This window comes from Acartia tonsa, chromosome 3 (assembly GCF_053477335.1).
Source record: "Acartia tonsa isolate MP-2025a chromosome 3, ASM5347733v1, whole genome shotgun sequence".
Classification (NCBI taxonomy): domain Eukaryota; kingdom Metazoa; phylum Arthropoda; class Copepoda; order Calanoida; family Acartiidae; genus Acartia; species Acartia tonsa.
Window position 1 is genome coordinate 30,982,745 of NC_137262.1, and position 26,721 is coordinate 31,009,465.

Here is a 26,721-nt window from a genome sequence, read left to right on the forward strand (position 1 = left end):
TTTATTATAGGTAAACTAATATTTAATTACAATTGGATTGAAGTAAATTCTTATTTTTATTGTATCACAAAGTAACAGGGGTAATGTTTATTGGAAATTGAATAAATAACATTTACATCAATGTCTAATATAATTGAAGTTGTTGAGAAAAAAAATTAAAACCTAAATAGAGTGATTTTAAATAATGTTAAAAGGGCAGTGAATTTTTATAGCTAAAATTTAAAAATTCAATATGAATAACATTCATTTATAAGTCTTTTTCTAGAAAACTATAAATTCAAAGGTAGATTAAAATATTGTAGTAGAATTTTATACAAAAAAGGATAGATAATATTAGATTAATATTAATGATAAAAATAAAATAAAATTAATATCATGGCGTCCAGTTTATTTAAATATAAAATTTCTAGTCAATTGTTCTGCATGGAGTCCAGTTGACTTCAGATTTTTCTCCACTTTTTAGTCGACTCTTTCTTATGTTGTCCATGTTGGATATTAAATGCTTTGATACCCTAGAAAAAAAAAGAATTAAAAAATCTAAATATTGGTGTGGAAATACATGGAGTACATGCACAAACTTACTACTGAAGTTCTGAAGGCTAATAAATCTCTTAATATAAGTGTTAGACCATCATACAGGTTACAAGTAGCATTCCCGATCAATCAGATCAGTTGTAAGTGAATTCTTAATTGAGAGACAAAACCATATTATATATTGTACTAGTGGCTTGGCACAGGAGGCTTCTAGGGGCACTCGAGGTGGGGGGTTAAAAGATTTAAATTTTATTTTGAGTAATAGAAAAACTAAAACATATTTGGGGGGTTTATCTTTGGAAAATAATGGTACCCTCCCAAAAACAAGTTTCAACATTACCAGGACCTTTGAGAAGCTAAAAATATCCTGTTACTTTATATAATGACTAGCGGCTTCGCCCCTAGCCTCTACCTCAACCTAATTTTTCGTATTTTAGATTTAAAAAGAAAAAGTAAAAAAAAAAATTTTTTTTTGGGGGGGGTGTTTTTCATTTTTTGGGGGGGGGTTGGGGGTGTCCCACCCCCCAAGAAAATAGCTTAAAACCATCACAGGACCAGTAGGTATATTCCCTGAAAAGTAGAGCCCAATCGGTTCAGTGGTTACTGAGATCTTAAGCTTCAGACGGACAGACAGACGGACAGACGGACAGACAGACAGACAGACATCGTTCTACTTTGTATTATAGATTAGATGTGGTGGGAAGTTTTTTGTTTTTAAAGCACCTTGAAGAATATTTTATATGTAGCGCAACAATAAGACCTGATAACAGACTAAAGCAAGTAATGACATACTCTAAAAACATGCTCAATATTAAGAAATCATACAGCTTCTGTTAATCAAAATTTATTACTATATTAAGCTTGTAAAATGTATGAAAGCCTTTAAAACTTTGTTCTTAATTTAACTAAAGTTAAGCATGATGAAACTTAATTGTTGCCAAGATGTTGCCAAATATTACAGTAAAAATTTAGCTAAAAATATAATTATTCATTACAATATTCAATTTATCTACACCTCTTAACTGTTGTGTTGTTATTATATCGACAAAAGCTATGGCTACAACATAGATACTAACATAGATCAATGGTTAAATAAAGTAATCTTCCATCCAATTACCCTGTATATTATTTTGCTTTGTAGTAGTTGCTAAAGACTGCAAGAGGGTCGATTTCTCTTGATAGACTTGAGGTACCCTCCCGTAATATACAGTGTGTTTTTTTTATGAGAACTTTTTTGAAAGCAATTTTACCCCACTTATAGTTATCAGAATTTAATGATTAATGGCTTATTTTCTCCGTTTTTTAATGCAATTTATAGAACATTAAAAAAATATTTCAGTTTTTAATTCAAAAGTACAGTAAAATGTAAAATTCAAAACTTAGGTGTCAACATCTAAAAATGGTTTTAGCGCATTTTTCTTATGTTCAAATCTTCTACCCTTTGCAAGAAATAAATTGGATTTTCAGTAGTCGACTTTGGGGGGCCAGTACTCCCTCCCTGATTGAGATATGACCTGCAAACTTTAATACAAATGTACATGTCCCCAATAGTATCTGTATCAATTTTTAGCTCTAGATTATAACTTTGAAGCGTTTTGCAGCCATTCTTGCAAAAGGTAGAAGATTTGAACATAAGAAAAATGCGCTAAAACCATTTTTAGATGTTGACACCTAAGTTTTGAATACTACATTTTACTGTACTTTTTTAACAAAAACTGTAATATTTTTTTAATGTTCTATTTATTGCATTAAAAAACGAAGAAAATAAGCCATTAATCATTAAATTCTGATAACTATAAGTGGGGTAAAATTGCTTTCAAAAAAGTTCTCATAAAAAAAAAACACACTGTAGTTATAAACCTTCCAAGAAGCTTCAGTGTAAAGGAGAACTATATCTGTTCAGCAGTTAGCGAGATTCTTTGGTACAAACTGACAAACATCATGTTACTTTTACATATGGATAATATATGTTTGTTATGATTTTGACTGCAAAAGTGAGGAAAACACCCCTCAACAGATAAATAAAAATTTTAAAATTTTCAACAGAAAAATTGAGCATCATCTTATAAATGTTTAATGAATAAACCATGAAACTTGAACCAAGTAAAACTATGTACAAAGTTAGAAGGTAGAGTGTTTCTCCAATGGTGAATTTTAGACAATTAGCATGAAAATAAAACAATATATTTTTCATCAATAAACATAGGTGTGCTGTCAAAATGAAGAGTTGGTTCATATACATTCTAATCGTCCTTTGAATCACCAGTTCACTTTAAAATTCTACATATACCTATCAAAATAGACACATGGATTTTATACTTTGGAAATAACAAGCATTTGCTGAAAATAAATATCATGGCTTTTGAGAGACAAGATAAAAGAATTGATAAACATTTCTAATCATGATAAACAAAATTACCTCTACCAGTTGGAAATTTAGACATTGAACTAACCAATCAATAATCATGAATTAACAAAAGCATCTAACGCTTGAAAACTTTGGGCAATAGTATAATATACATTCCAATGTCCCCTCCCTCCTTGCTGAGTGTAGTAAGGCTTCTTTTTTTACAAATATTTGAAAGTAATTTCGGACTATATGTAGCATGTACATACTACATATATTAAACTAATACTGGGCATGAAATCTAAAATTTGACATACAAGAAAAAGTTATCTAAACAATTGTAAACATGATTCAAATTTAGGAATTAACAGGGATAGGACAATGAATATCATATTAATCTTCCTTAAAAATTGTTATTTACTAAGTATATTTGCGATTACTTTTATATAATGAAATCTTCCAATTTTTAACATTTACAAAACAGCCTGCTTTATTGCATCAAGATCCATGACAGATCTATATAGGAAATAAACGTCTATAAATTAGCTCGAGTCTTCCAAGGTAAAGTGTTTAAAACTCATAGTGCTCCAATAATCCTCATTAAACTCTCATTGACCAAAGCGATAAGACCTTTATCCTATTTGTTTATGGAATGAATTTCACTTCATGTAGATATTTGAATTACATTGAAGTATTTAATCCTTATTTCATAAATAAAAATATACGTTCATAATAGAGTAAATCTAAGAAAACTATATTTTAAAAGAATTCGATTGTGGTGACACTTCCTTTGTGTTAAAATATTAAAACTAAAATTTTAATCATATTAACCCTTTGGTGATGGTAATGTGAAAAAAATATAATTAAAAAAAATCTTTTTGAAATCATTTAAATTAATAAATATTTACTTCTTTCTTTTAGATAGTAATGGCGGGGGAGGAAAATTGATTTATTGAGAAATAGATAAATAGATATGTACTTATAAAAAACTAGCCAATAGCGATATAGTTATATTGAGCCAACTCTAGTCCTATTATATAAGTAGCTTTGTTTTGTAAAAAGCTAAAGTTCTCACAACAGTGATACTTTGTATGGTTAGTTTTAACCTATTAACCATATCCCAACCCCACTTAAGACAAACCCTAGGGGCCTGGGGCCAAACAACTAGTATGCAAAATAACAAGAAAAGATGCTAGAGTCATGAATTATTAAGAATAAGTAAAAATAAAACAATTTAACCAATTCTAGAGAAAAGGGGCCATAATTTGTAACTTTACAAAGTGTCTCAAAAATCAGCCCTTTAACGTCAAAAAATGAGGGAAATAAGGGGAGAAGTGGAAAACAAACCTAAAAAAGAGATGGATAATCCCTCATTTTTATGACGTCACATTGCTGATTTTTAATACACTTTGTAAAGTTACCCATAATTTGGTTTATTATAAAATAAGGTGTAACTAAATTATGATTTTTGTCAAATTGGCTGATTTTTAAACTCTTTGTTTTATGTTTTTCTTCAGATATTATAAATTTTTCTTAATAACATTTATCCCTCCTTTACTTGAGCAAGATATTTTTATCTAAACAAATGAATTTAGGACAAACTCTATTTCTTTTAAGAGGGGATATTAAAAACACCACTAATACTCTGTGTGCACATGTTGGATAGGGTGTCCAAAAAAAGACATGGAATAAATCAAAGTGATTAGTAAAAGCAACTCTAAAGGCATTACATTATGTTTTCATGAAATTTTGTTGTCCATTGAATTTTATTTTGCTTTTGTCGTTTTAGCTTACACAGGTATTAATTTAAAGGCGATTGATATAACCCTTTCTCTCCTAATATCTTTCATCACTACCCAATTTTTCTTGGTTCGTTTTATTGAGTTCGCGAGTTTGAAAAATAATTTACTAAATCCAAAGTTATCAATACTTAATTTGTAAAAATTGCTATAAGATTAGCCATTTTTAGTATCATATTGTCCCTATACTCTAAAACAACATTTTTTTGTGGACAAGCTGTAAATAAATTTAAATTTCATGTGAATTTCTGGTAAACAAGCTTCTGTTTGTTTGTTTTTCTGTTTATCAACTTCATACCGAGACCTTCTTAATTAAGGACATATATATTTTCAACTTTTATATAGTAAGAATTTTAGTTGTGGAAATACTCTAAACTTCAATGGAAAAATGATAAAAATAATGGATGTTTATTCCTTGCTTATTGATTGATGACATAGTTAATTGCTTGTTATTGTTGCTCTTCTTATAAGCATAATTATTTTTGTTTTGTTAAATATAGAGATCGTAGATAAAAGGCTAAATAATGTATGCATTCATTAAATGTTATTTTAAAGTCAAGGTACCAAAATTATTACTTTTTTCATAATAGGGCTGTACATCAATTTATCGTTTATTTAATAAATCTTACTTGTTATAACTTCAATTATAAGTTTATTCTAATATTTAGAAGCTAAATAGAATAGAAAGTCGGATGAACGTATGCATTAATTATCGAGTAGCAATGTTAATCTAAAATTTACTTGTTCATAACTTCAGGAAAATGAAAGTTTATTCCAAGTTTGAGTAGCCGGGGGTTTTGCAGGATAGCATCTTTTATTCGGGATTCAACTCTAAATAAAGTATTATAAAGTTCTTCTACTAAAATTGAAATAGTTATTTATTATGAAATCTGGAGTTAGGAAGCACATTGAAATTATTTAATACCCTTAAACAAATTGATTGGATCAAAAACGGAAAAAGGGGTTGATAACTAACTAAAATCTAATTAAAAATCCTATTATCAAGCTTCCCTTAAAAATCTCAACCAAAAACATGACCTTTCTCAATTCTTTGCTTTAGATGATGTTTTTTCCAATTTTATAATTCTATATCTCTTAAAAATTGAAACCTTTACTGAACAACAACGCTTTCTGTAAGAGCACAGAACAAATAGGACCAGCCGTTTAGGGATCTTAAGTAACAGGACTTCTTTACCTGAATCCCATATTCTGTTGTTGTTGTCCGCTGATCCGCACTTCAATTATTCCGTTCTTACTAAAATAATAAAAAAGGTAAGGAATCTTTAAGTTTTTATGTTTGATTGGTATGAACTAGAATATTTTAAAGCCCCTTTGAAGTAAATGACTATAATATTTATCTGTTCTATTTATTTTTGAGACTAAACTATTTTAAAAATTGCAAGTTGTGTTTAGTTTGCAAATGTAAAACGGTGTTTATACAATGTAGAAATATAGATCCACAAGACAACCAACTCTTTGACGGCAGAACCTTTGTCTAGAACTATTGACTTTGTATGGTAATGATTTGCGCATATTTTTGGCCAAGTCATTCCCCCTTTTCTAACTATTAATGTTCTGAATCAGACATAGCAGCAATAGGAACCATTTTTAACGTCTTTAGTTTTGACAATTCCATGAACCTACTAATAGTGTCTGACTAAAAAAATTAGCTAATGAGAGGCCAGTATACACTGTAATTGACCAATGGTAAAATTTATAGTGGCCTCTCGTTGGCTAATTTTATTACGTCATAATCAGAGTCAGACACTTTTACTAGGTTCCGTGCGCTAGGTGTTTAAAGCCACAGTCGTGAGATTGAGAATAACAAAAGTATTATGAATAGCAAACAGAAAATTTAGTTTCAACTACTATTTTGTATACAAATCAGTATGAAATTTAATAATCTTCGATTGAAAACGTTAATAAAACCTTAGAGTTATATTTTTTGCTGACATCATAGACGTCCAAAGGGGGGGGGGGTAAAGTGGGGATTACCCCCCCCCCCCCCCAAACGAATTTGGAAATTTTTTTTCATTTTACAGCCCCCCCCCCATTTAAGATTACCCCTTCCCTGGGGGTACCGTAGGCACCCCCAACCATTTATGAGGGGGTATTTACCCCCCCAAACAATTTTGGGGGGGTAAATACACCCCCAAAATAAAAAATCTCTAACAAAACAAATTTTGGCGCGATGCGTGCGCATTTTTAATACTAAGTATTTAATAAACTTTAAATTAGCCCCCCAAAAATTTTACCCCGGGGGTTAATTTTTTTTTTTGGGGGGGGGGGGGGTAAACAAAATTTACCCCCAAGCAAATTTTACCCCCGGGGTAAAATTTTTTTTTTTTTTTTTTGGGGGGGGGGGTAAAAAAATTGCGCGCCATTTTACCCCCCTCCAAAAAAAGCTTGGACGCCCCTGGCTGACATGTATATACCTTTTTTGTATTTGAAGGAACACCTACAAACGTATAGGGTGCAAAACAGACAAGCATTATCTTTAAAGTAAACACAATTTATATTTTTCCAATTTTACATAACCCATGTAAATGCCATCTTTATTTGGGCGTTGTTTATACAATAAATTATATAATAAAGATTTATTATATTCAAATTTTCCAAAGTTAAATAGTCTTTTAAAATCAATTTTAGGGCTTCCTGAATGGGTTAGACACAGGAAAAAAAAACTTAATTTCATATTTATTTCAATTCTGTCCTTGCACTTTGAGGGAAATAATGAAAAATTCTTTTGCAAGAAATAAGCTGGAATAAAAGATAGAAATTAATTTTACCTGGAGGCCAGAGCTTCGAACAGATCTGCAATTGTATCTGGAGTTATCCTAAACACAAATTATTTGTAGTTTTGATATTTAAGTTATTGTACAATTACTTGACGTTATATCCCTACTTTGATAAACTGTATGCGGTTCATTTTTACTATATAAACCATTTATAAGCAAACTCACTCACCAAACTCAACTTAAAATTTTTATTGTCCAGATAATTTTTTTTCTTTGGAAGTAATTGTATTTGTTTTAGAAAATTAGTATTGATGGTCCATTTATTTACCTGTTAGATTCTAGATTAAGTGACTTCAAAGTTGTGTTGTTTTCCAGAGCCAAGCATAGGGTGGCAATCGCAAAATCATTAATCTACACAAAATTATTGGAAATATTATTTTGAGATAAAAGGCGTGCAAGGCGATTCACCAGGGGTGTGTGAAACCCTTTAGGCGTGAGAAAGGAAGAAGAAAGACTACTTTTTTTCTCAATTTTTAGGGGGGTGTTGACATCCCCAACTACACCCCTATACCACACATGTGATATATTTTAAGATTTATATTCTATTGCCGTCTAAAATCTACCTTTTTTCTCTATTGACAAATAAAAAAAATCAAATTGGCATTTATAAAAATAAGCTGTATCATACAATATTTTGCCATATTTAGTGATTTATTTACACTGATTCTTAACATGTTGTGGTTAGACAACTAATTTATATAATTTTTTTTTTAGTTTTGTAGTAGCTGCTCTATTTTAAAATGTATAAAATAGAATAAAATGTTCCAACCTCAAATAATAAATCAAATATGAATACTAATTGTTTACAATGCATAATTTATTAAAGGAAATTTATTACCATTGTCAAAATAGAAAATAGTTCAATTTTTGTATCAATTCCAAACAGAAATTGAAATTTATTTTAAAGCTAATTCTTTATTTAAGGCAAGTCCTTCTGGGCATTTTAAGTAACGGTTAGCTCTAATGGTAAATTTGGGAGTCGTGAATTCCTAGAAATGAAGATTTTTTTACAATAAGTCATATTACAACGACAAAAAAAACCTTACCTCACAATGACAAACAGAAAGCTTTGTAAGACTTTTGTTTGTCCTAAGAGTATCAAAAATGTCACAAATTTCTGTCTCCTCCATTTTAGCAACATTGTTTAAACATACATCCTAAAAAAAGTAATTTTCTCAGCTGATATTAAAGATAGTAAAATATTTTCAAAGGCATCTACTCTATTTAAAAGTTTGTCTGTCTGCTCTCTAAATTTATTGAAAATTTCAATAGTGATTGGCAGTTTCTCTTGTGTTGCATTTGGACCTCACAAGAGTATTTTAATGCTTATTTTCGGTTTGACTAGATTAGGTAAAAGTAAGAAGAGCCTCACTGTGATAGTACCATAGGTAAAATGTTAGAGCTCCAGAAGGGACATGAAAAAAATAAGGTAGGGGGGATTTCAGTGTTCAAGAATAGGTTTAAATGTAGCATCCGATTTCCCTTTTGCTATATGAGGGAGGCTTCAAAATTCGTTTAGGTTTCTTTTTTTTTTTAATTTACATGTCATTGAAGATTTCTTGTGAACATTCCTCTATCTAATAAGCATAGATCTACTCTTTAATTGCACATAAGTTTCTGTCCGACAGTCTTTAAATCAAATTAATCAAAAATAATTTTATATCATCAAAAAATTTATTGAACATACTTTGAACAAAATTAGAAAATATAATGCACAGACATATTCTAGGCTTCTTAGATAGAAAAACTAACCTTGATATTGTTATCATCCTTGCTCAAAGCATCCAGTACTTCTTTGGGATTTGTATCATTTGGGGGATCTGGCTCGTAATGTTTCAGGGGGTCAGCATATGCTTCCATTATAAAGTTCTAAATAGATAGATATTTATAGTGCAAGATTGTTGGATGGATAGATTGATGAATAATTACATGGATGTATAAATCTTTATATCAAGAAAGATACATAGATAGATAAAATGAGGATAGAAGATTTGATGGATTGATAGATAAATAGATAAACTTTAGATAGAAAGTAAAAAAGATAATTAGAAAGACAGAAAGGTTGTAGATAGACAAAACTTATTTAAGGATTGCTAGATGGATGGATGAATAATGATATATGGATTGTTAGATAGATCGAAGAGAAATAAATAATTAGATGAATTGATAGATAGATAACATGTGGATTTGTATCAAGAATATCAGCTAAGGTCATGATATCTTCAAGAGAAGCTGCCAACAAAATAAGATAGATATAGATAGATAGATAGATAGATAGATAATAACCTAAAGATTTATATCAAGAATATCAGCTAAGGCCATAATGTTTTTAAAAGAAGCTGCCACCAAAATAAGATAGATATAGATAGATAGATAATAACCTGAGGATTTGTATCAAGAATATCAGCTAAAGCCATGATGTCTTCAAGAGAAGCTGCTCCCAAAATCGCTTCCTCTTCTGGGTCCAACTTAACCTAAATATAATAGTGTAGCTATTGTAAAAATATGTAGGTTTACCTTTCTTATACATATGTATAACTATCTTCTATAAAATTATACCTTTCTGTTTAAATAGATACATCTTACTTGTATCTTACTTTAAACAAAAATGGACAATTCCTGCCAAATTGATAAGGCTAGCCTAGAAGTTAGGGCATCCTAAGTCTTGCATTTTCCTTTAAACCTATGTAAAACCAAGAAAATTAGGATTATCCCCAAAATTTGAGATTTAAAAAAAATTAATCTAGCCCATGTCTGTATCCCTGCTATGGGTTAGATGTTGAGGCCCTAGAACCCCGTGTGGTTTTAGAATACTTTGAGTGATTTAGTTCCTTATAGAACACACCGTTGTAATAAAAATGATAATTTACCTTTTCAGCGATTTCATCTTGACGCTTTATTATCTCTGATAATAACAAAGAAATGTTAATTTTACTTCATGATAGATTAAAACAAAGCTTTTGTTTAAAACAAAGCTGTGTTTAAATTTAAAACGTAAATAATTAATCTAGACTACAGTTGACTATATTGAAGAGGTAAAAAGCGAAAAGAAATTGATTCATTTATTTAAAAGTATGATTGTATCATTATTGAGTCAAAATGTAGTTTTTGTATATTATTTTACAATTCATTGTTGTAACTGTTTCAATTACGAAGATAATAAATACTCTTGTTTCATAAAAAGTTCTTTAAGAAATTATTGTCATAAAATAAAAAAAATCAATATTTGTTTCCTAGCTCTTCATCTGTATATTTTGGCTCGAAAACCTGAAAATTAATAAGATTATAGAAAAATTATAACATTTGAATGTTTGTGTGTTTATTTTTAAGTTGCAAAGCTAATCTATAAAGCATCAGCATCCTGTAAGTCAATCCACAGAGATGCTTGTTTGATTTGATTATTTCTGTTGGCATGTTCGATCCTTTGTGGTTTTGTTGAAGAAAAAAATCTTTGCTTAAAATTTTTCGTACATTTTTCTATATTCAACCCCAACTTTGTTTTTTTTATGTTTAATAAAAACTAGTTTATAGCCGGCCCATATAATCAGATTTGCACTTAGAGACACTGGCTATGCAAGGTTATCCTACGCTTTTGTTTAACTAACCTAATCTTCATAATTATGTACATGTGTTTTAATTAAATACTCGCAGTTTTATGCCTAGTCATTACATTTATTGAATGGGCCTCCTCCTATGAAATATCTTAGGCTAGCCTTGGAGTTAAGGTTTAATACCCATGTTTTTATACCTATGTGAGTCTACAGAAACCTTGGCTAGCCTTGGAATTTTATAGGATTTTGCTTCAAACTTCCTTGTAAAAAGTACATATCTCATATTTATACCTCATGTTTATACTGGGAGATCTAAAATTCAAAATGACTTCACAGAAGGGGTATTCTAAAAAAAGGTTTATTGCTTGCAAAAATTTGCAATACGCAGTTTTTCCAATTATTGCTTTCAATATATATTCTCCTTTTTAGTCTTTTTACAATTTCTTTATGATATAATATACTTTTTTTTAAAAGTATACATAGACTTGCATCTTGTTACTTTTATAAACGGATTTTTAAGTATAAATAGGATTCAAGTATACATAATGGTACTTGAAGTGTCAAAAAAGGTACTAAAACATGTTTCTAGATATTTTTAGATTCCAGTTCCTAATTCTAAGGAGGAATAAACTTATCTTTCATAAATACGGAAGGATTTGCAAAATTTCAGAAATAAGGGATAAATAAATCAAAGAATAGAATTATCTTTTCCACGGAGTATGGTTGATATTACATTCTTAATTATGCTGTTTTTTAAATACGATCTCACATTAACTAAAAAATGACAGACATTTTATCAATCTTTAAGTCATTAATTGTAATCAACAGAAGGGGTAATTTTGTTTAACGTAATTGAGTGTGTACATTTATATATATTGTTCATTGTCTATCCTTAAAGATTTCTGGATCTTTCCCCATTGATAGAACAAGGTACAAAATTAGCTTAAAAAGCTCAAAAAAGTTTTACATAGTCTTAGGATTTTCTAGTCAAATTGCAGTATATTAATGTTAGAAAATTCTTAAGCTTATATTTGTTAAAGGAAAAACTAAACATCGTAGATTTTTAATTATTATTTGACATATATTTAACAATATCATTGAAATCTATATTCTTTTTTTTTATCTATATTCATTCCATTGCAAAAAACGCGATCTTTGGTTTGTTTAAATGTCCATTTATTTAGCATTTTTCAAGAATGTCAAGCGTGGGAAAATTTTTCGAATGTGGGAACCATTTATTTTGATTTTATTAAATGATGAGCTAACGCTCAATCATTTAATACCTTGGGATTTAAATATCCATTTATGCTAAATTTTGTTTGCTTAAATAACTCATTTAATGTTATTGCATCTAACCTTCTATGATCATATATTATCTTGTTTCCAATGCATAATTAACCTATAGGCAATATGTTACCATATTTTTGAACATTTATTTGAAAAAAATATGAAAAATAAACCTTTTTATGCATCAATAAAAATAAGCATGATGTAATCAGTAAAGTTCAAAATTATTGAATTTTTGCATTATCCAGAAATTCTAATATTGTCCATAGTTTTTCCCCGTTAAAATTATAGTAACCTAAACTAAACAAATTCTGATCTAAAAAACAGGATGTTTGTCTGTCTGTAGCTTAATATATCGCAAATCGCTAAACCGATATTGTTCTCTTTTATATTGAAACTAGTAATAGGTTATGGAAAGATTTTATCTATTTGGGGAGAGGGTGGAAGGTATGTTCACCATCCCAAAGACATCGCTCATATTCGTATTAAAGAAAATTTTACTGCAGAAAATATAAATTTCCATCTTAAAAAAGAAACAAAATCTATAAATTTAGGGTCTAATTAAACTGAAATAAATATTGCTATATTTGTTGGAGTTTAAAGATTAATGTAAATCTGAATGTGAAGGTCAGAGGGCTATTTTTCTCAAAATAAAAGGATTTTAGAAGCATTACTAATCTAGTTTTAGGATAATTCGTCAGCCTGTCCGTCCATTTGTGAGAGTGAAGGAAAAAAAGATAATTTATTGTCTTATAATGTTCTTATTTAATCTAAAACATAGTGGGCTTGTTATTGCTAGCCTATTCATGGACATGATTGTTCTTGCTAAATTTAAGTAAGGTAAAGGCCAAAATATTCATTAATCAACTATTTTCCCAAATAACATTAGCTCTTGTAGTAGTAAAAATTTTTTGGGTAATAACGTCATTTTATAAAACTATAATTGATTTCAAGGTTCCCTTAATTGCCTAAGGAAGTCATAACTTTTGCTCTCAAAGTTCATTGGACTGTAAAATGCTTGCTGAAACTTAATGCTTGGCGAAAAATATTGCAAAATCTGTTAACAGACGTACTTTGACTTCAGCATAGCGTTTGACGTCATGAGAACATGTAAATATGCCTTTTTCTTTCTAGGATAAGACCCTAAGAAACTTTACCTAGAGAAACATTTGATATCATAAAAAAATCATAAACTAATTTTAAACAAGATATAAAATAGCAATTTTTTAAGGTAAAAATATAATACTTTTTTGTAGAATATTCTGAGTAGGTATTTTCTAAAATAATTTTATAGAAAAGACTAAAATTAAGATTAATGTTTTACCTTTCCTCGTTTTATCCCCAATTCAAATTGTACTGCTTCTTCCCTAAACAAATTATATCATTTTTAGTATTTTTAGTAAACAACGTAATAAGTTCTTGATGATCAGTGGGTTTTGGCTAGTCATCCAAATTCAAAGTACATATTAAGAAATTCAGGTAAAAAATAAACCAATGAAAAAAAAATATAATAATAATCAAATGTTTCTATCTTTTTTATAAGACTTTATTGTTTTTTGGTATTATAGAAACAAAGCAACTGTTCAGAAATATGTGTTGGTCAGATGTTTTTTTGTTAATTCAAGAAACATAGTATTTAGAAATATATATTAAAAAATTATTCAATGAAAATAATGGCTATAGTCCCTTTCGTGGCAACGCCCCTTAAGGGGCGTTTCTTCGTTTTTTCACAGTAGCTTTTCTCCTATTTCTAGCCCTTGCGGGGGGCTCTAACCCTGCGGGGCCAATTGCCTAATACTACGGGGCAATCACCTAACCCAATATAACCTAACCTAACATAAAACCATTTTCAAAATGCGACGAATCGCCACGATAGGGACTTTAACCTTTAATTGAAGACTTTTTTCTATATAGTTTAATAACTTACTTATCTGGCGTTTTCAAAGATTCTTCTTTTATAAATGATATCAACGATGGTCTAAAATAAAATAATTATCTTATATAAGAAAAGTTATTTTTTTAGGTTAATCCCGTACTTCAAATCAAAGGTTTTTATAAAACAAACACATTTATAAAGAAACTTAAAATCTGAATTTTTTCAGTTAATCTTATCTACTTCTAAAACATCAGGGTGTGGGGGGACAATAGGCTGTTGATTACACTAGTCCCCAAAGTTTTGTTTGGTTTCTTATTATTTGGCATAACAACTTTGGGGACTTTTATTGAATTTTGATTGGTTTGTTCAATAAGTTGAGTGTCCAAACGACTAAACCACTAAATGTAATATACAAAAGGGGTAATCTTGTGTATTGTCGTTTAGGATACATCAATCTATCGGCCATTGTCTTATCCCTGCTAAAACATGGTGTTTCTAATTTAAATGTAAAATTTCCAATGTTTACATGAACTTGATTTATAATCTTGAACAGCTAAATTTTAAATTAACAGGAGGGATTATAAAAGTAGTAGATATTAGAGTTTCTTTATCACATGGGGATTTGATCCTATAAACTAAAATTTCAAGATGTCTGTTTGTCTGGACCTAAAGACCTTGAAACCAGTGAACCGATATGGCTTTTCTTTATGGTAAGGCTTCTTATGAAATAAATTTTAGGGCAGGAGATCGACCCAAGAGCTCATAGTGTCGACCTTAACCAAAATTAACCACTCTTGTTGACAAACCCCAAACTGTCCCAGTTTTGAGCAAGACGTTTCCAGTTACGTCATATACGTTTCGGGAAAGAAAAAGGGAAGGGGGGAAGAAAATCTCTTCAAAAGAGATGGGAGAAATAGGAAGAAATTTTCTTCCCCCCTTCCCTTTTTATATAACGTCACAGGAATCGCCTTGCTCAAAACTGGGACAGTTTGGGGTTTGTCCTCTTGTTAATTTGAAATCTTATTCTTAAGCAGAGCGAAATATACAGGTGGACTGGGGGAAGAATTGTTTTAATATTTTTCATTTTTGACTGACGGAAAAGTTCTTCTATAAGAAAATGATATTTTGGTACCTGTCAAGCTCTCCTGTTGGGTCTTTTTCACAGTTGTAGGAGGTTCTAAACAAGAAACATCAATCTGCGTTTGAATATGATAATAATCGATATATATTTACTTGGATGTAGCACCAGATTTTCATTTAACCTAATAAAAAGATACTCCCAGTGATTGATAACCCCCATCCACCCCCCTTACCATCCCATCCCCTCCCACTGGATGAAAGAACTGACCAATAAATGAGGTCCATGTTATATACTTAAATATACGATAAATTTCCCCCTGCCGATATATCCACGTATTTTATATCCATTATGTTAACTTTCAAGATTTCATTGTATGTCTGTTAATTCGACGTTAAACCATTTCAGTTCAATACCTTCCTCTTTACCCCTTCTCTTTTAATTAACTTTAGTCATCATCTTTCTTGTTTTCTTGGCTATCTATTTCTACAAATGGCAAAGGTCCAGTGACTATAACTAAATTTTACATAATTGAATGTCTGATTATTAGTCATTTTGTTAATGATGTCCTAATATACAAAATGTAGGATGTATTGTATTTTTGCACTGAAAGATCTTTAAGAGGGTATTTTTTGTAAATTTTCATACCTGACACTTGCTGGTACATGTTTATCATCAGGATCGCTTGCTAACTCATCCAACAAAGCCTACAAACATAATAATAGAGTTGCTACTCTTCAAACCTAAAATATTTATGACATTTTAAATATTTCAAATAAGAGAATCAGTATGAGGAAAAAGTTCGATGCAAATAATTAATGTTTAGGAAAATACTTTTAATCCGCCAATAACCAAAAACTTTTCAGGGAAGCTTAAAAAATAAGAATACCTGAACTTCTGATGGGGAGAGACAGGCGAGCAAATCTTCTATATCAACATCCGGAGCGTTTAACACGTCACGACCGAATGCTACCGTTCGTGACATCTGTCATTTTCAAATTAAATCCATTAACTTTATTGTTACCGTGTTCAAAGTTACCGAAAAATGTAACATCTCCCCATCTGTCCTTTTTTAAATATATTAAAATAAAGAAGTTTGGCTTTTAATGTAAGTTTCATTCTAGTTCATTGTTACGAAGTTGATTGGTAACTTTGCGACCAGTTAAAAACCCTTAGTCTACTATAATATTAGCGGTTGAGCCCCTAGCATCATGTGATTCTATATTAAAAAATGTATCAAATGGTCAGAAGAAAAGACTAAAACCATCCTAAGTTAAATCTACAAATTAAATATTAAAGTACATAATGATATTTATCTTTATCAATTTGGTTTTGAAATTATTGTTTAATTTGCTTTCTATGGACAATTTTTGTAGAAGAAAATTTTTGCAGGAACTAGGAGAAAAGCTACTGTGAAAATAAAACGATACGCCCCTTAAGGGACTATACCCGAAAAATATTTACAACTCCATTCGAATAAAAATAATCACTATCGTAATCAAAATTATAATGGATCTTATTCCTTATTTTTGCCCTCGAATATTTGTGTCTTCGCCAATGTGGCGCAAAAAGAAACAATGTGATCTGAAATTATATAGAATATTTTTATTTTTTATCTAAATTTAAAAAAATTAAAAATATATATCATTTACTGATTTTATCAAGATCTAAAGGGATAAGACAACGATAAATTGATGTACATCTCCAATGAAGATACACAAAATTACCCATGCTGTAGATTACAATTAGTGGTCGAAACGTACGGACATTCAATTTAATGAACCAAAAAATTGAAGTTCAAAAAAGTCCCTAAAGTTGTTATGGGGTTCCGTGTAATAAACAGCCGAATGTCCCTCCCTACCTGATCATCTTCAGAACACACCTAATTAATTTAAACTTAATTTATGTTCTTTTGATGTCAACAATGCGTTTGATACATACTTGTTAATTATATTTGTTTGAATATTTTTTTACTGTTTGTCTTTTAAAAGCTAGTATTTTTGTAATTATATATCAATATATTTTTACTGTCTATCTACCTATGAGTAAAAGTATGTAAAGATCAGACTGGCAAAACATTCCTTTAAAGGTTAACCCTTCAATCTATCTAGCAACTAGTTTTCTTACAATACAAAAAAAGTTATATTCTAAAAAGTAATAAATACTAATTTTGAAATTGAAGGGACTACATTTACTTGAAAAAAAATATTATAAGAGCTATCTGTCACGAACCGACTACATTTGTAGAAAAGATTTACTTTTTAATTAATATTAAAGAAGACTTGTAGTTTATTATTTGTAATGTAGATACACCCATAAGTTACAAACGCATGCAAACAAAATATGAATCAGAAAAATTATCGAGTGGGGGTATTTTTTGTTGCTATAGGTTTATTACATCAACAGATAGCAAAGTTTTAAATATGAATAAAAGCAGTATAAAAACAAGGATGACAACATCAATAAAAGCCAAGCTCTGAAACGGTAGGACAAACGGATATTAACACTTGTATAGTGTCAGAACTGAATAATCAGAATATAAATGAATAAGAGTCAAAGCAAAATTTCGAGTAAATTTGTTGAAAAACTTCTTGATACAGGATAATGTTTACGGGCATGCTCACAAATTTAGGACTTGATTATTGAGTTGCTTTGCTTATAATATTGTACTTTGTTGTCTCCGGAATCAATATACCAAAAATCAGAACAATCGGATAATTAGATCACTTAAAAAATTTGTTGTTAAGAAAGTAAATAAGTCTCAGGAGTCAGCTCCTTAAACTTGAAGGGGCCGTAAAAAATCTTCACGCTTCTTGCTTTACCAAGTAATGAAGGTTTTTTTACTTTTTGTAGAAAATATAGGGGTCTCATCCACCCGCTTAACAAAAAAGGGGTATAGTCCTTTCCATGACATCGCTCCATATGGGGCGATGATTTTAATTGATCGCCTCTTATGACAAGGGGCGATGTATTGGCTCCTTGAAAGGAGCGATTTAATAGCCCCTTATAACAAGAGGCGATGTTATGACTCCTTGAAAGGAGCGATTTGATAGCCCCTTGCCCTAAGAGGCGATTAAATGATCCTTTATCGCTCCATAATCGCTCCTTCTAAAGAGGTAATGATATGTCCTCTTATCCCAAGGGGCTATTTAATAAAATATCGCCTCTTCATGGCCCCTTCACGATTTTATATATATATCTGAGTTCCTTGATGGCCCCTACATCGCTCCTTCATCTCTCCTTCTTGAAATTTATATTACATTGTACTTACTTTGATGGCCCCTACATCGCTCCTCCATCGCCCCTTCATCGCTCCTACATCGCTCCTTCATCTCTCCATCTTGAAATTTATACTACATTGTACTTTGATGGCCCCTACATCGCTCCTCCATCGCCCCTTCATCGCTCCTACATCGCTCCTTCATCTCTCCTTCTTGAAATTTTTATTACATGGTACTTTGATGGCCCCTACATCGCTCCTCCATCGCTCCTCCATCGCCCCTTCATCGCTCCTACATCGCTCCTTCATCTCTCCTTCTTGAAATTTACATTACATTGTACTTTGATGGCCCCTACATCGCTCCTCCATCGCCCCTTCATCGCTCCTCCATCGCCCCTACATCGCTCCTTCATCTCTCCTTCTTGAAATTTACATTACATTGTACTTTGATGGCCCCTACATCGCTCCTCCATCGCCCCTTCATCGCTCCTCCATCGCCCCTACATCGCTCCTCCATCGCCCCGTACATCGCTCCTTCATCGCCCCTTCATCGCTCCTACATCGCTCCTTCATCTCTCCTTCTTGAAATTTATATTACATTGTACTTTGATGGCCCCTACATCGCTCCTCCATCGCCCCTTCATCGCTCCTACATCGCCCCTACATCGCTCCTTCATCTCTCCTTCTTGAAATTTATATTACATTGTACTTTGATGACCCCTACATCGCTCCTCCATCGCCCCTACATCGCTCCTACATCGCCCCTACATCGCTCCTTCATCTCTCCTTCTTGAAATTTATATTACATTGTACTTACTTTGATGGCCCCTACATCGCTCCTCCATCGCCCCTTCATCGCTCCTACATCGCCCCTACATCGCTCCTTCATCTCTCCTTCTTGAAATTTATATTACATTGTACTTTGATGACCCCTACATCGCTCCTCCATCGCCCCTACATCGCTCCTACATCGCCCCTACATCGCTCCTTCATCTCTCCTTCTTGAAATTTATATTACATTGTACTTTGATGGCCCCTACATCGCTCCTCCATCACCCCTTCATCGCTCCTACATCGCCCCTACATCGCTCCTTCATCTCTCCTTCTTGAAATTTATATTACATTGTACTTTGATGGCCCCTACATCGCTCCTCCATCGCCCCTTCATCGCTCCTCCATCGCCCCTACATCGCTCCTTCATCTCTCCTTCTTGAAATTTATATTACATTGTACTTTGATGACCCCTACATCGCTCCTCCATCGCCCCTACATCGCTCCTACATCGCTCCTCCATCGCCCCTTCATCGCTCCTTCTCCAAATTTATATTACATTGTACTTTTATGGCCCCTACATCCCCTACATCGCTCCTCCATCACCCCTTCATTGCTCCTCCATCGCCCCTTCATCGCTCCTACATCGCCCCTTCATCGCTCCTACATCGCCCCTACATCGCTCCTTCATCTCTCCTTCTTATAATTTATATTACATTGTACTTACTTTGATGGCCCCTACATCGCTCCTCCATCGCCCCTACATCGCTCCTACATCGCCCCTACATCGCCCCTACATCGCTCCTTCATCTCTCCTTCTTGAAATTTATATTACATTGTACTTTGATGGCCCCTACATCGCTCCTCCATCGCCCCTTCATCGCTCCTACATCGCCCCTACATCGCTCCTTCATCTCTCCTTCTTGAAATTTATATTACATTGTACTTACTTTGATGGCCCCTACATCGCTCCTCCATCGCCCCTTCATCGCTCCTACATCGCCCCTACATCGCTCCTCCATCGCCCCTTCATCGCTCCTACATCGCCCCTACATCGCTCCTCCATCGCCCCTACATCGCTCCTCCATCGCCCCTACATCGCTCCTCCATCGCCCCTACATCGCTCCTACATCGCCCCTATATCGCTCCTACATCGCCCCTACATCGCTCCTTCATCTCTCCTTCTTGAAATTTATATTACATTGTACTTTGATGGCCCCTACATCGCTCCTCCATCGCCCCTACATCGCTCCTACATCGCTCCTCCATCGCCCCTTCATAGCTCCTTCTCCAAATTTATATTACATTGTACTTTTATGGCCCCTACATCCCCTACATCGCTCCTCCATCGCCCCTTCATTGCTCCTCCAAATTTATATTACATTCCACTTAGATGACCCCTACATTGCCACTCAATCACCTCTCCATCGCCCCTCCATCGCCCCTCCATTGCTCCATCTCCAAATTTTTATTACATTGCAACTTGATGGCCCCTACATCGCTCCTCCATCACCCCTACATCGCTCCTTCTTCAAATTTCCATTTTAATGGTTTGTTAAGTAGTTAATATTTATTTTAGTTAGGTATATTTAAATCACTTCTTGGGGTTAGATTTTAAGGGATTTAATTTAGAATATCTACTTTACAACTAGGGTATTGCGTCAAAATCAACCACAAATTTAATGTTTTATAAGCAGGAGAGATCCAGTCAATTATATGAAATTTGGTATTTAATTATGTAAAAATAATAGTTATTTAAAGTCCACAAGATATTTAAAAGATAGATAGATAGATAGATAGATAGATAGATAGATAGATAGATAGATAGATAGATAGATAGATAGATAGATAGATAGATAGATAGATAGATAGATAGATAGATAGATAGATAGATAGATAGATAGATAGATAGATAGATAGATAGATATATAGATAGATAGATATATAGATAGATATATAGATAGATAGATAGATAAATAGATAAATAGATAGATAGATAGATTGATAGATTGATAGATTGATAGATGGATAGACAGACAGATGGATAGATGGATAGACGGATAGATGGATAGATGAATAGATGGATAGACAGACAGACAGATAGACAGACAGACAGACAGACAGACAGATAGATAGATGGATAGACAGACAGATGGATAGAAGGATAGATGGATAGATGGATAGATGGATAGATGGATAGACAGACAGACAGATAGACAGACAGACAGACAGACAGACAGATAGATAGATGGATAGACAGACAAATGGATAGAAGGATAGATGGATAGATGGATAGATGGATAGATGGATAGATGGATAGATGAATAGATGAATAGATGAATAGATGAATAGATGAATAGATGGATAGATGGATAGACAGACTGACATTCTACCTTGTATTATAGCAGCTTCTCCTTGTATCTATGACCTCTATTTTAAATTGCAATGTTAGATTACTCATTTGAATAGATTACTTAATAAATATATTAAAAAAATATATTGAGTTTTTTATTTTGTTTTTTTTATGTTTTTTTTCAGATAAGGTAAAATGATGTTTTATTTGTAGAAGGGGCGTTGTAGGGGCCATATAAATATATTAAAAATATATTAAGTTTTTATTTTGTTTTCTTCTTAGTTACCATCTATGTATTGCAATGTATTGCAAATTTAAGGAAGGAGGGATGTAGGGGCGATGGAGGAGTGATGTAGGGGATATCAAGTTGCAATGTAATATAAATTTGGAGAAGGAGCAATGGAGTGGCGATGAAGGGGCGAAGTAGGGGCCATCAAAGTGCAATGTAATACTAATTTGGAGAAGGAGCGATGTAGGGGCCATCAAAGTACAAAGTAATATAAATTTGGAAAAGGATCGATGTAGGAGCCATCAAAGTAGAATGTAATATAAATTTGGAAAAGGAGCGATGTATGGGCCAGCAAAGTAAGTACAATGTAATATAAATTTCAAGAAGGAGAGATTTAGGGGCGATGAAGGAGCGATGTAGGGGCCATCAAAGTACAATGTAATATAAATTTCAAGAAGGAGAGATGAAGGAAAAATGTAGGGGCGATGAAGGAGCGATGAAGGGGCGATGGAGGAGCGATGTAGGGGCCATCAAAGTACAATGTAATATAAATTTCAAGAAGGAGAGATGAAGGAGCGATGTAGGGGCGATGGAGGAGCGATGTAGGGGCCATCAAAGTATGTACAATGTAATATAAATTTCAAGAAGGAGAGATGAAGGAGCAATGGAGGAGCGATGTAGGGGCCATCAAAGTACAATGTAATATAAATTTCAAGAAGGAGAGATGAAGGAGCGATGTAGGAGCGATGTAGGGGCGATGGAGGAGCGATGTAGGGGCCATCAAAGTAAGTATAATGTAATATAAATTTCAAGAAGGAGAGATGAAGGAGCGATGGAGGAGCGATGTAGGGGCCATCAAAGTAAGTACAATGTAATATAAATTTCAAGAAGGAGAGATGAAGGAGCGATGTAGGGGCGATGTAGGAGCGATATAGGGGCGATGGAGGAGCGATGTAGGGGCGATGGAGGAGCGATGTAGGGGCGATGGAGGAGCGATGTAGGGGCGATGGAGGAGCGATGTAGGGGCCATCAAAGTAAGTACAATGTAATATAAATTTCAAGAAGGAGAGATGAAGGAGCGATGTAGGGGCGATGTAGGAGCGATATAGGGGCGATGGAGGAGCGATGTAGGGGCCATCAAAGTAAGTACAATGTAATATAAATTTCAAGAAGGAGAGATGAAGGAGCGATGTAGGGGCGATGTAGGAGCGATATAGGGGCGATGGAGGAGCGTTGTAGGAGCGATGAAGGGGCGATGGAGGGGCGATGGAGGAGCGATGGAGGGGCGATGGAGGAGCGATGTAGGGGCCATCAAAGTAAGTACAATGTAATATAAATTTCAAGAAGGAGAGATGAAGGAGCGATGTAGGGGCGATATAGGAGCGATATAGGGGCGATGTAGGGGCGTTGTAGGAGCGATGAAGGGGCGATGGAGGAGCGATGTAGGGGCCATCAAAGTACAATGTAATATAAATTTCAAGAAGGAGAGATGAAGGAGCGATGTAGGGGCGATGTAGGAGCCATGGAGGAGCGATGTAGGGGCGATGGAGGAGCAATGAAGGGGCGATGGAGGTGCGATGTAGGGGCCATCAAAGTAAGTACAATGTAATATAAATTTCAAGAAGGAAAGATGAAGGAGCGATGTAGGGGCGATGTAGGAGCGATATAGGGGCAATGGAGGAGCGATGTAGGGGCCATCAAAGTAAGTACAATGTAATATAAATTTCAAGAAGGAGAGATGAAGGAGCGATGTAGGGGCGATGTAGGAGCGATATAGGAGCGATGTAGGGGCGATGGAGAAGCGATGTAAGGGGATGGAGGAGCGATGTAGGGGCCATGGAGGAGCGATGTAGGGGCGATGGAGGAGCGATGTAGGGGCGATGGAGGAGCGATGAAGGGGCGATGGAGGAGCGATGTAAGGGCCATCAAAGTAAGTACAATGTAATATAAATTTCAAGAAGGAGAGATGAAGGAGCGATGTAGGGGCCATGGAGGAGCGATGTAGGGGCGATGGAGGAGCGATGTAGGGGCCATCAAAGTACAATGTAATATAAATATCAAGAAGGAGAGATGAAGGAGCGATGTAAGGGGATGGAGGAGCGATGTAGGGGCCATGGAGGAGCGATGTAGGGGCGATGGAGGAGCGATGTAGGGGCGATGGAGGAGCGATGCAGGGGCGATGGAGGAGCGATGTAGGGGCCATCAAAGTAAGTACAATGTAATATAAATTTCAAGAAGGAGAGATGAAGGAGCGATGTAGGGGCCATGGAGGAGCGATGTAGGGGCGATGGAGGAGCGATGTAGGGGCCATCAAAGTACAATGTAATATAAATATCAAGAAGGAGAGATGAAGGAGCAATGTAGGGGCGATGTAGGAGCGATGAAGGGGCGATGGAGGAGCGATGTAGGGGCCATCAAAGTACAATGTAATATAAATTTCAAGAAGGAGAGATGAAGGAGCGATGTAGGGGCGATGTAGGAGCGATGAAGGGGCCATGGAGGAGCGATGTAGGGGCCATCAAAGTACAATGTAATATAAATTTCAAGAAGGAGAGATGAAGGAGCGATGTAGGGGCGATGGAGGAGCGATGAAGGGGCGATGGAGGAGCAATGTAGGGGCCATCAAAGTACAATGTAATACAAATTTCAAGAAGGAGAGATGAAGGAGCGATGTAGGGGCGATGTATGAGCGATGTAGGGGCGATGGAGGAGCAATGTAGGGGCCATCAAAGTACAATGTAATATAAAATTCAAGAATTAGAGATGAAGGAGCGATGTAGGGGCGATGTAGGGGCGATGTAGGGGCCATCAAAGTACAATTTAATATAAATTTCAAGAAGGAGAGATGAAGGAGCGATGTAGGGGCGATGAAGGAGCGATGAAGGGGCACTGGAGGTAAAGGACTATGGAGGGGCGATGGAGAGGCTATGAAGGAGCCATCATGGGGCTATAGTATAGCCTCTTATCATAAGAGGCGATATTAACGCCCCTTCAAAGGAGCTATTAAGAGGCCATGAAGGAGCTATAGCATAGCCTCTTATCATAAGAGGCGATATGAACGCTCCTTAAAATAGTCCTTTCCATGACATCGCTCCATATGATAAGAGGCTATGCTATAGCTCCTTGAAGGAGCTATAGAAAATCATCGCCCCATATGGAGCGATGTCATGGAAAGGACTATAACCCCAAAAAAGTAACATCCTTTATAGCTAACACCCCCCATCGATTTGGGTTAAGTTTTAGTGGCAAATTCAAGTCCAAATGTTGCATCAATTGTTTTCCAATGAAAAGGGGAAAAATAATTGAAATAGATTTGCAGAAGTGATAAAGGTTGACTTTTTAATTTGAAAAGACTGCAGGATATTTCAGGATATTTGCTGGGTAAAAATGTTATTGTTTTTGTCACATAGAAAGGAATTAAAGTTCAAATAAAAAAACAATGAATAACAAGGACAATTTTGTTATTGAATGTCTCAGAAAGTAATTGTTTTCCTTATATAAAAGTAATAGGATGACTTTAGTGTGTGTGTTTCTCTGTGTGTACAAAAAGATCTCGCTGTCTGTTGAACCAATATGGTTCTCCTTTACATTGTAGTTCCTCATAGGTCCATGGAAGGTTTATATCTATTTTGGAGAGGAAATCGACACTAAAAAAATTAAAATACCTTAAGAATGTTTTCCCTCTTTAAAACTAAATAAGAAAGTAGGGGTTTGACTTCATTATCTAAAGAATTACTAATTTACTTTATATATTCCAATAGTTAAAATTAAGAAGTTGATATCTAGTATAGCAGGATACTGTACTTGTATGTCACAGGAATCTTTCCGATAAATCTTTTGTACATGTTTAAAATTGGTAGTTTCTGTGTAATAAAATTTATCGCAAATATGGGTATTAAAAAGTAGTTTTCTGAGCTCAACATCTGCGCGTCTGAATTCAAATTTTCTGGCTGGGAGTATCTTATATAGAATGAGCATAAGCAAAGGATGCTTAGACGTAGAAAAGCTAAGGGTGACGGCTACAGGCATAATTTTAATTCAGCGACTAAATGCAGCTTTAAATGAAGCTTCTAATGGGATGGCTGCCGCTTGATCGATTGGGTGGCTTATGTAAAAGTAACATCCTTTATAGCTAACACCCCCCATCGATTTGGGTTAAGTTTTAGTGGCAAATTCAAGTCCAAATGTTGCATCAATTGTTTTCCAATGAAAAGGTGAACTTTAAAAAAAATATTGTAAGGGGAAAAATAATTGAAATAGATTTGCAGAAGTGATAAAGGTTGACTTTTTAATTTGAAAAGACTGCAGGATATTTCAGGATATTTGTTGGGTAAAAATGTTATTGTTTTTGTCACATAGAAAGGAATTAAAGTTCAAATAAAAAAACAATGAATAACAAGGACAATTTTGTTATTGAATGTCTCAGAAAGTAATTGTTTTCCTTATATAAAAGTAATAGGATGACTTTAGTGTGTGTGTTTCTCTGTGTGTACAAAAAGATCTCGCTGTCTGTTGAACCAATATGGTTCTCCTTTACATTGTAGTTCCTCATAGGTCCATGGAAGGTTTATATCTATTTTGGAGAGGAAATCGACACTAAAAAAATTAAAATACCTTAAGAATGTTTTCCCTCTTTAAAACTAAATAAAAAAGTAGGGGTTTGGCTTCATTATCTAAAGAATTACTAATTTACTTTATATATTCCAATAGTTAAAATTAAGCAGTCGATATCTAGTATAGCAGGATACTGTCCCCGTATGTCACAGGAATCTTCCCGATTAATCTTTTGTACTTGTTTAAAATTGGTAGTTTCTGTGTAATAAAATTTATCGCAAATATAGGTATTAAATAGTAGTTTTCAGAGCCCAACATCTGCAC

At 33.8% G+C, this 26,721-nt stretch overlaps 1 protein-coding gene across 1 annotated transcript; it reads right to left on the bottom strand.

The window, feature by feature from the left end:
* Positions 1 to 120: 120 nt before the first annotated feature.
* LOC145315198 (tropomodulin-3-like) lies at positions 121 to 16,850 on the bottom strand. Its single transcript, XM_080155242.1, has 16 exons — positions 16,793 to 16,850; positions 16,160 to 16,255; positions 15,919 to 15,977; positions 15,325 to 15,369; positions 14,244 to 14,294; positions 13,641 to 13,683; positions 10,711 to 10,745; positions 10,349 to 10,382; positions 9,860 to 9,952; positions 9,231 to 9,347; positions 8,525 to 8,635; positions 7,747 to 7,829; positions 7,470 to 7,517; positions 5,876 to 5,935; positions 5,422 to 5,511; positions 121 to 512 (listed from the first exon to the last, which is right to left on the bottom strand). Exons 2-16 carry the CDS (start codon positions 16,253 to 16,255, stop codon positions 407 to 409), a joined length of 1,071 nt encoding a protein of 356 aa, XP_080011368.1. The 5' UTR covers positions 16,793 to 16,850; the 3' UTR covers positions 121 to 406.
* Positions 16,851 to 26,721: the final 9,871 nt, after the last annotated feature.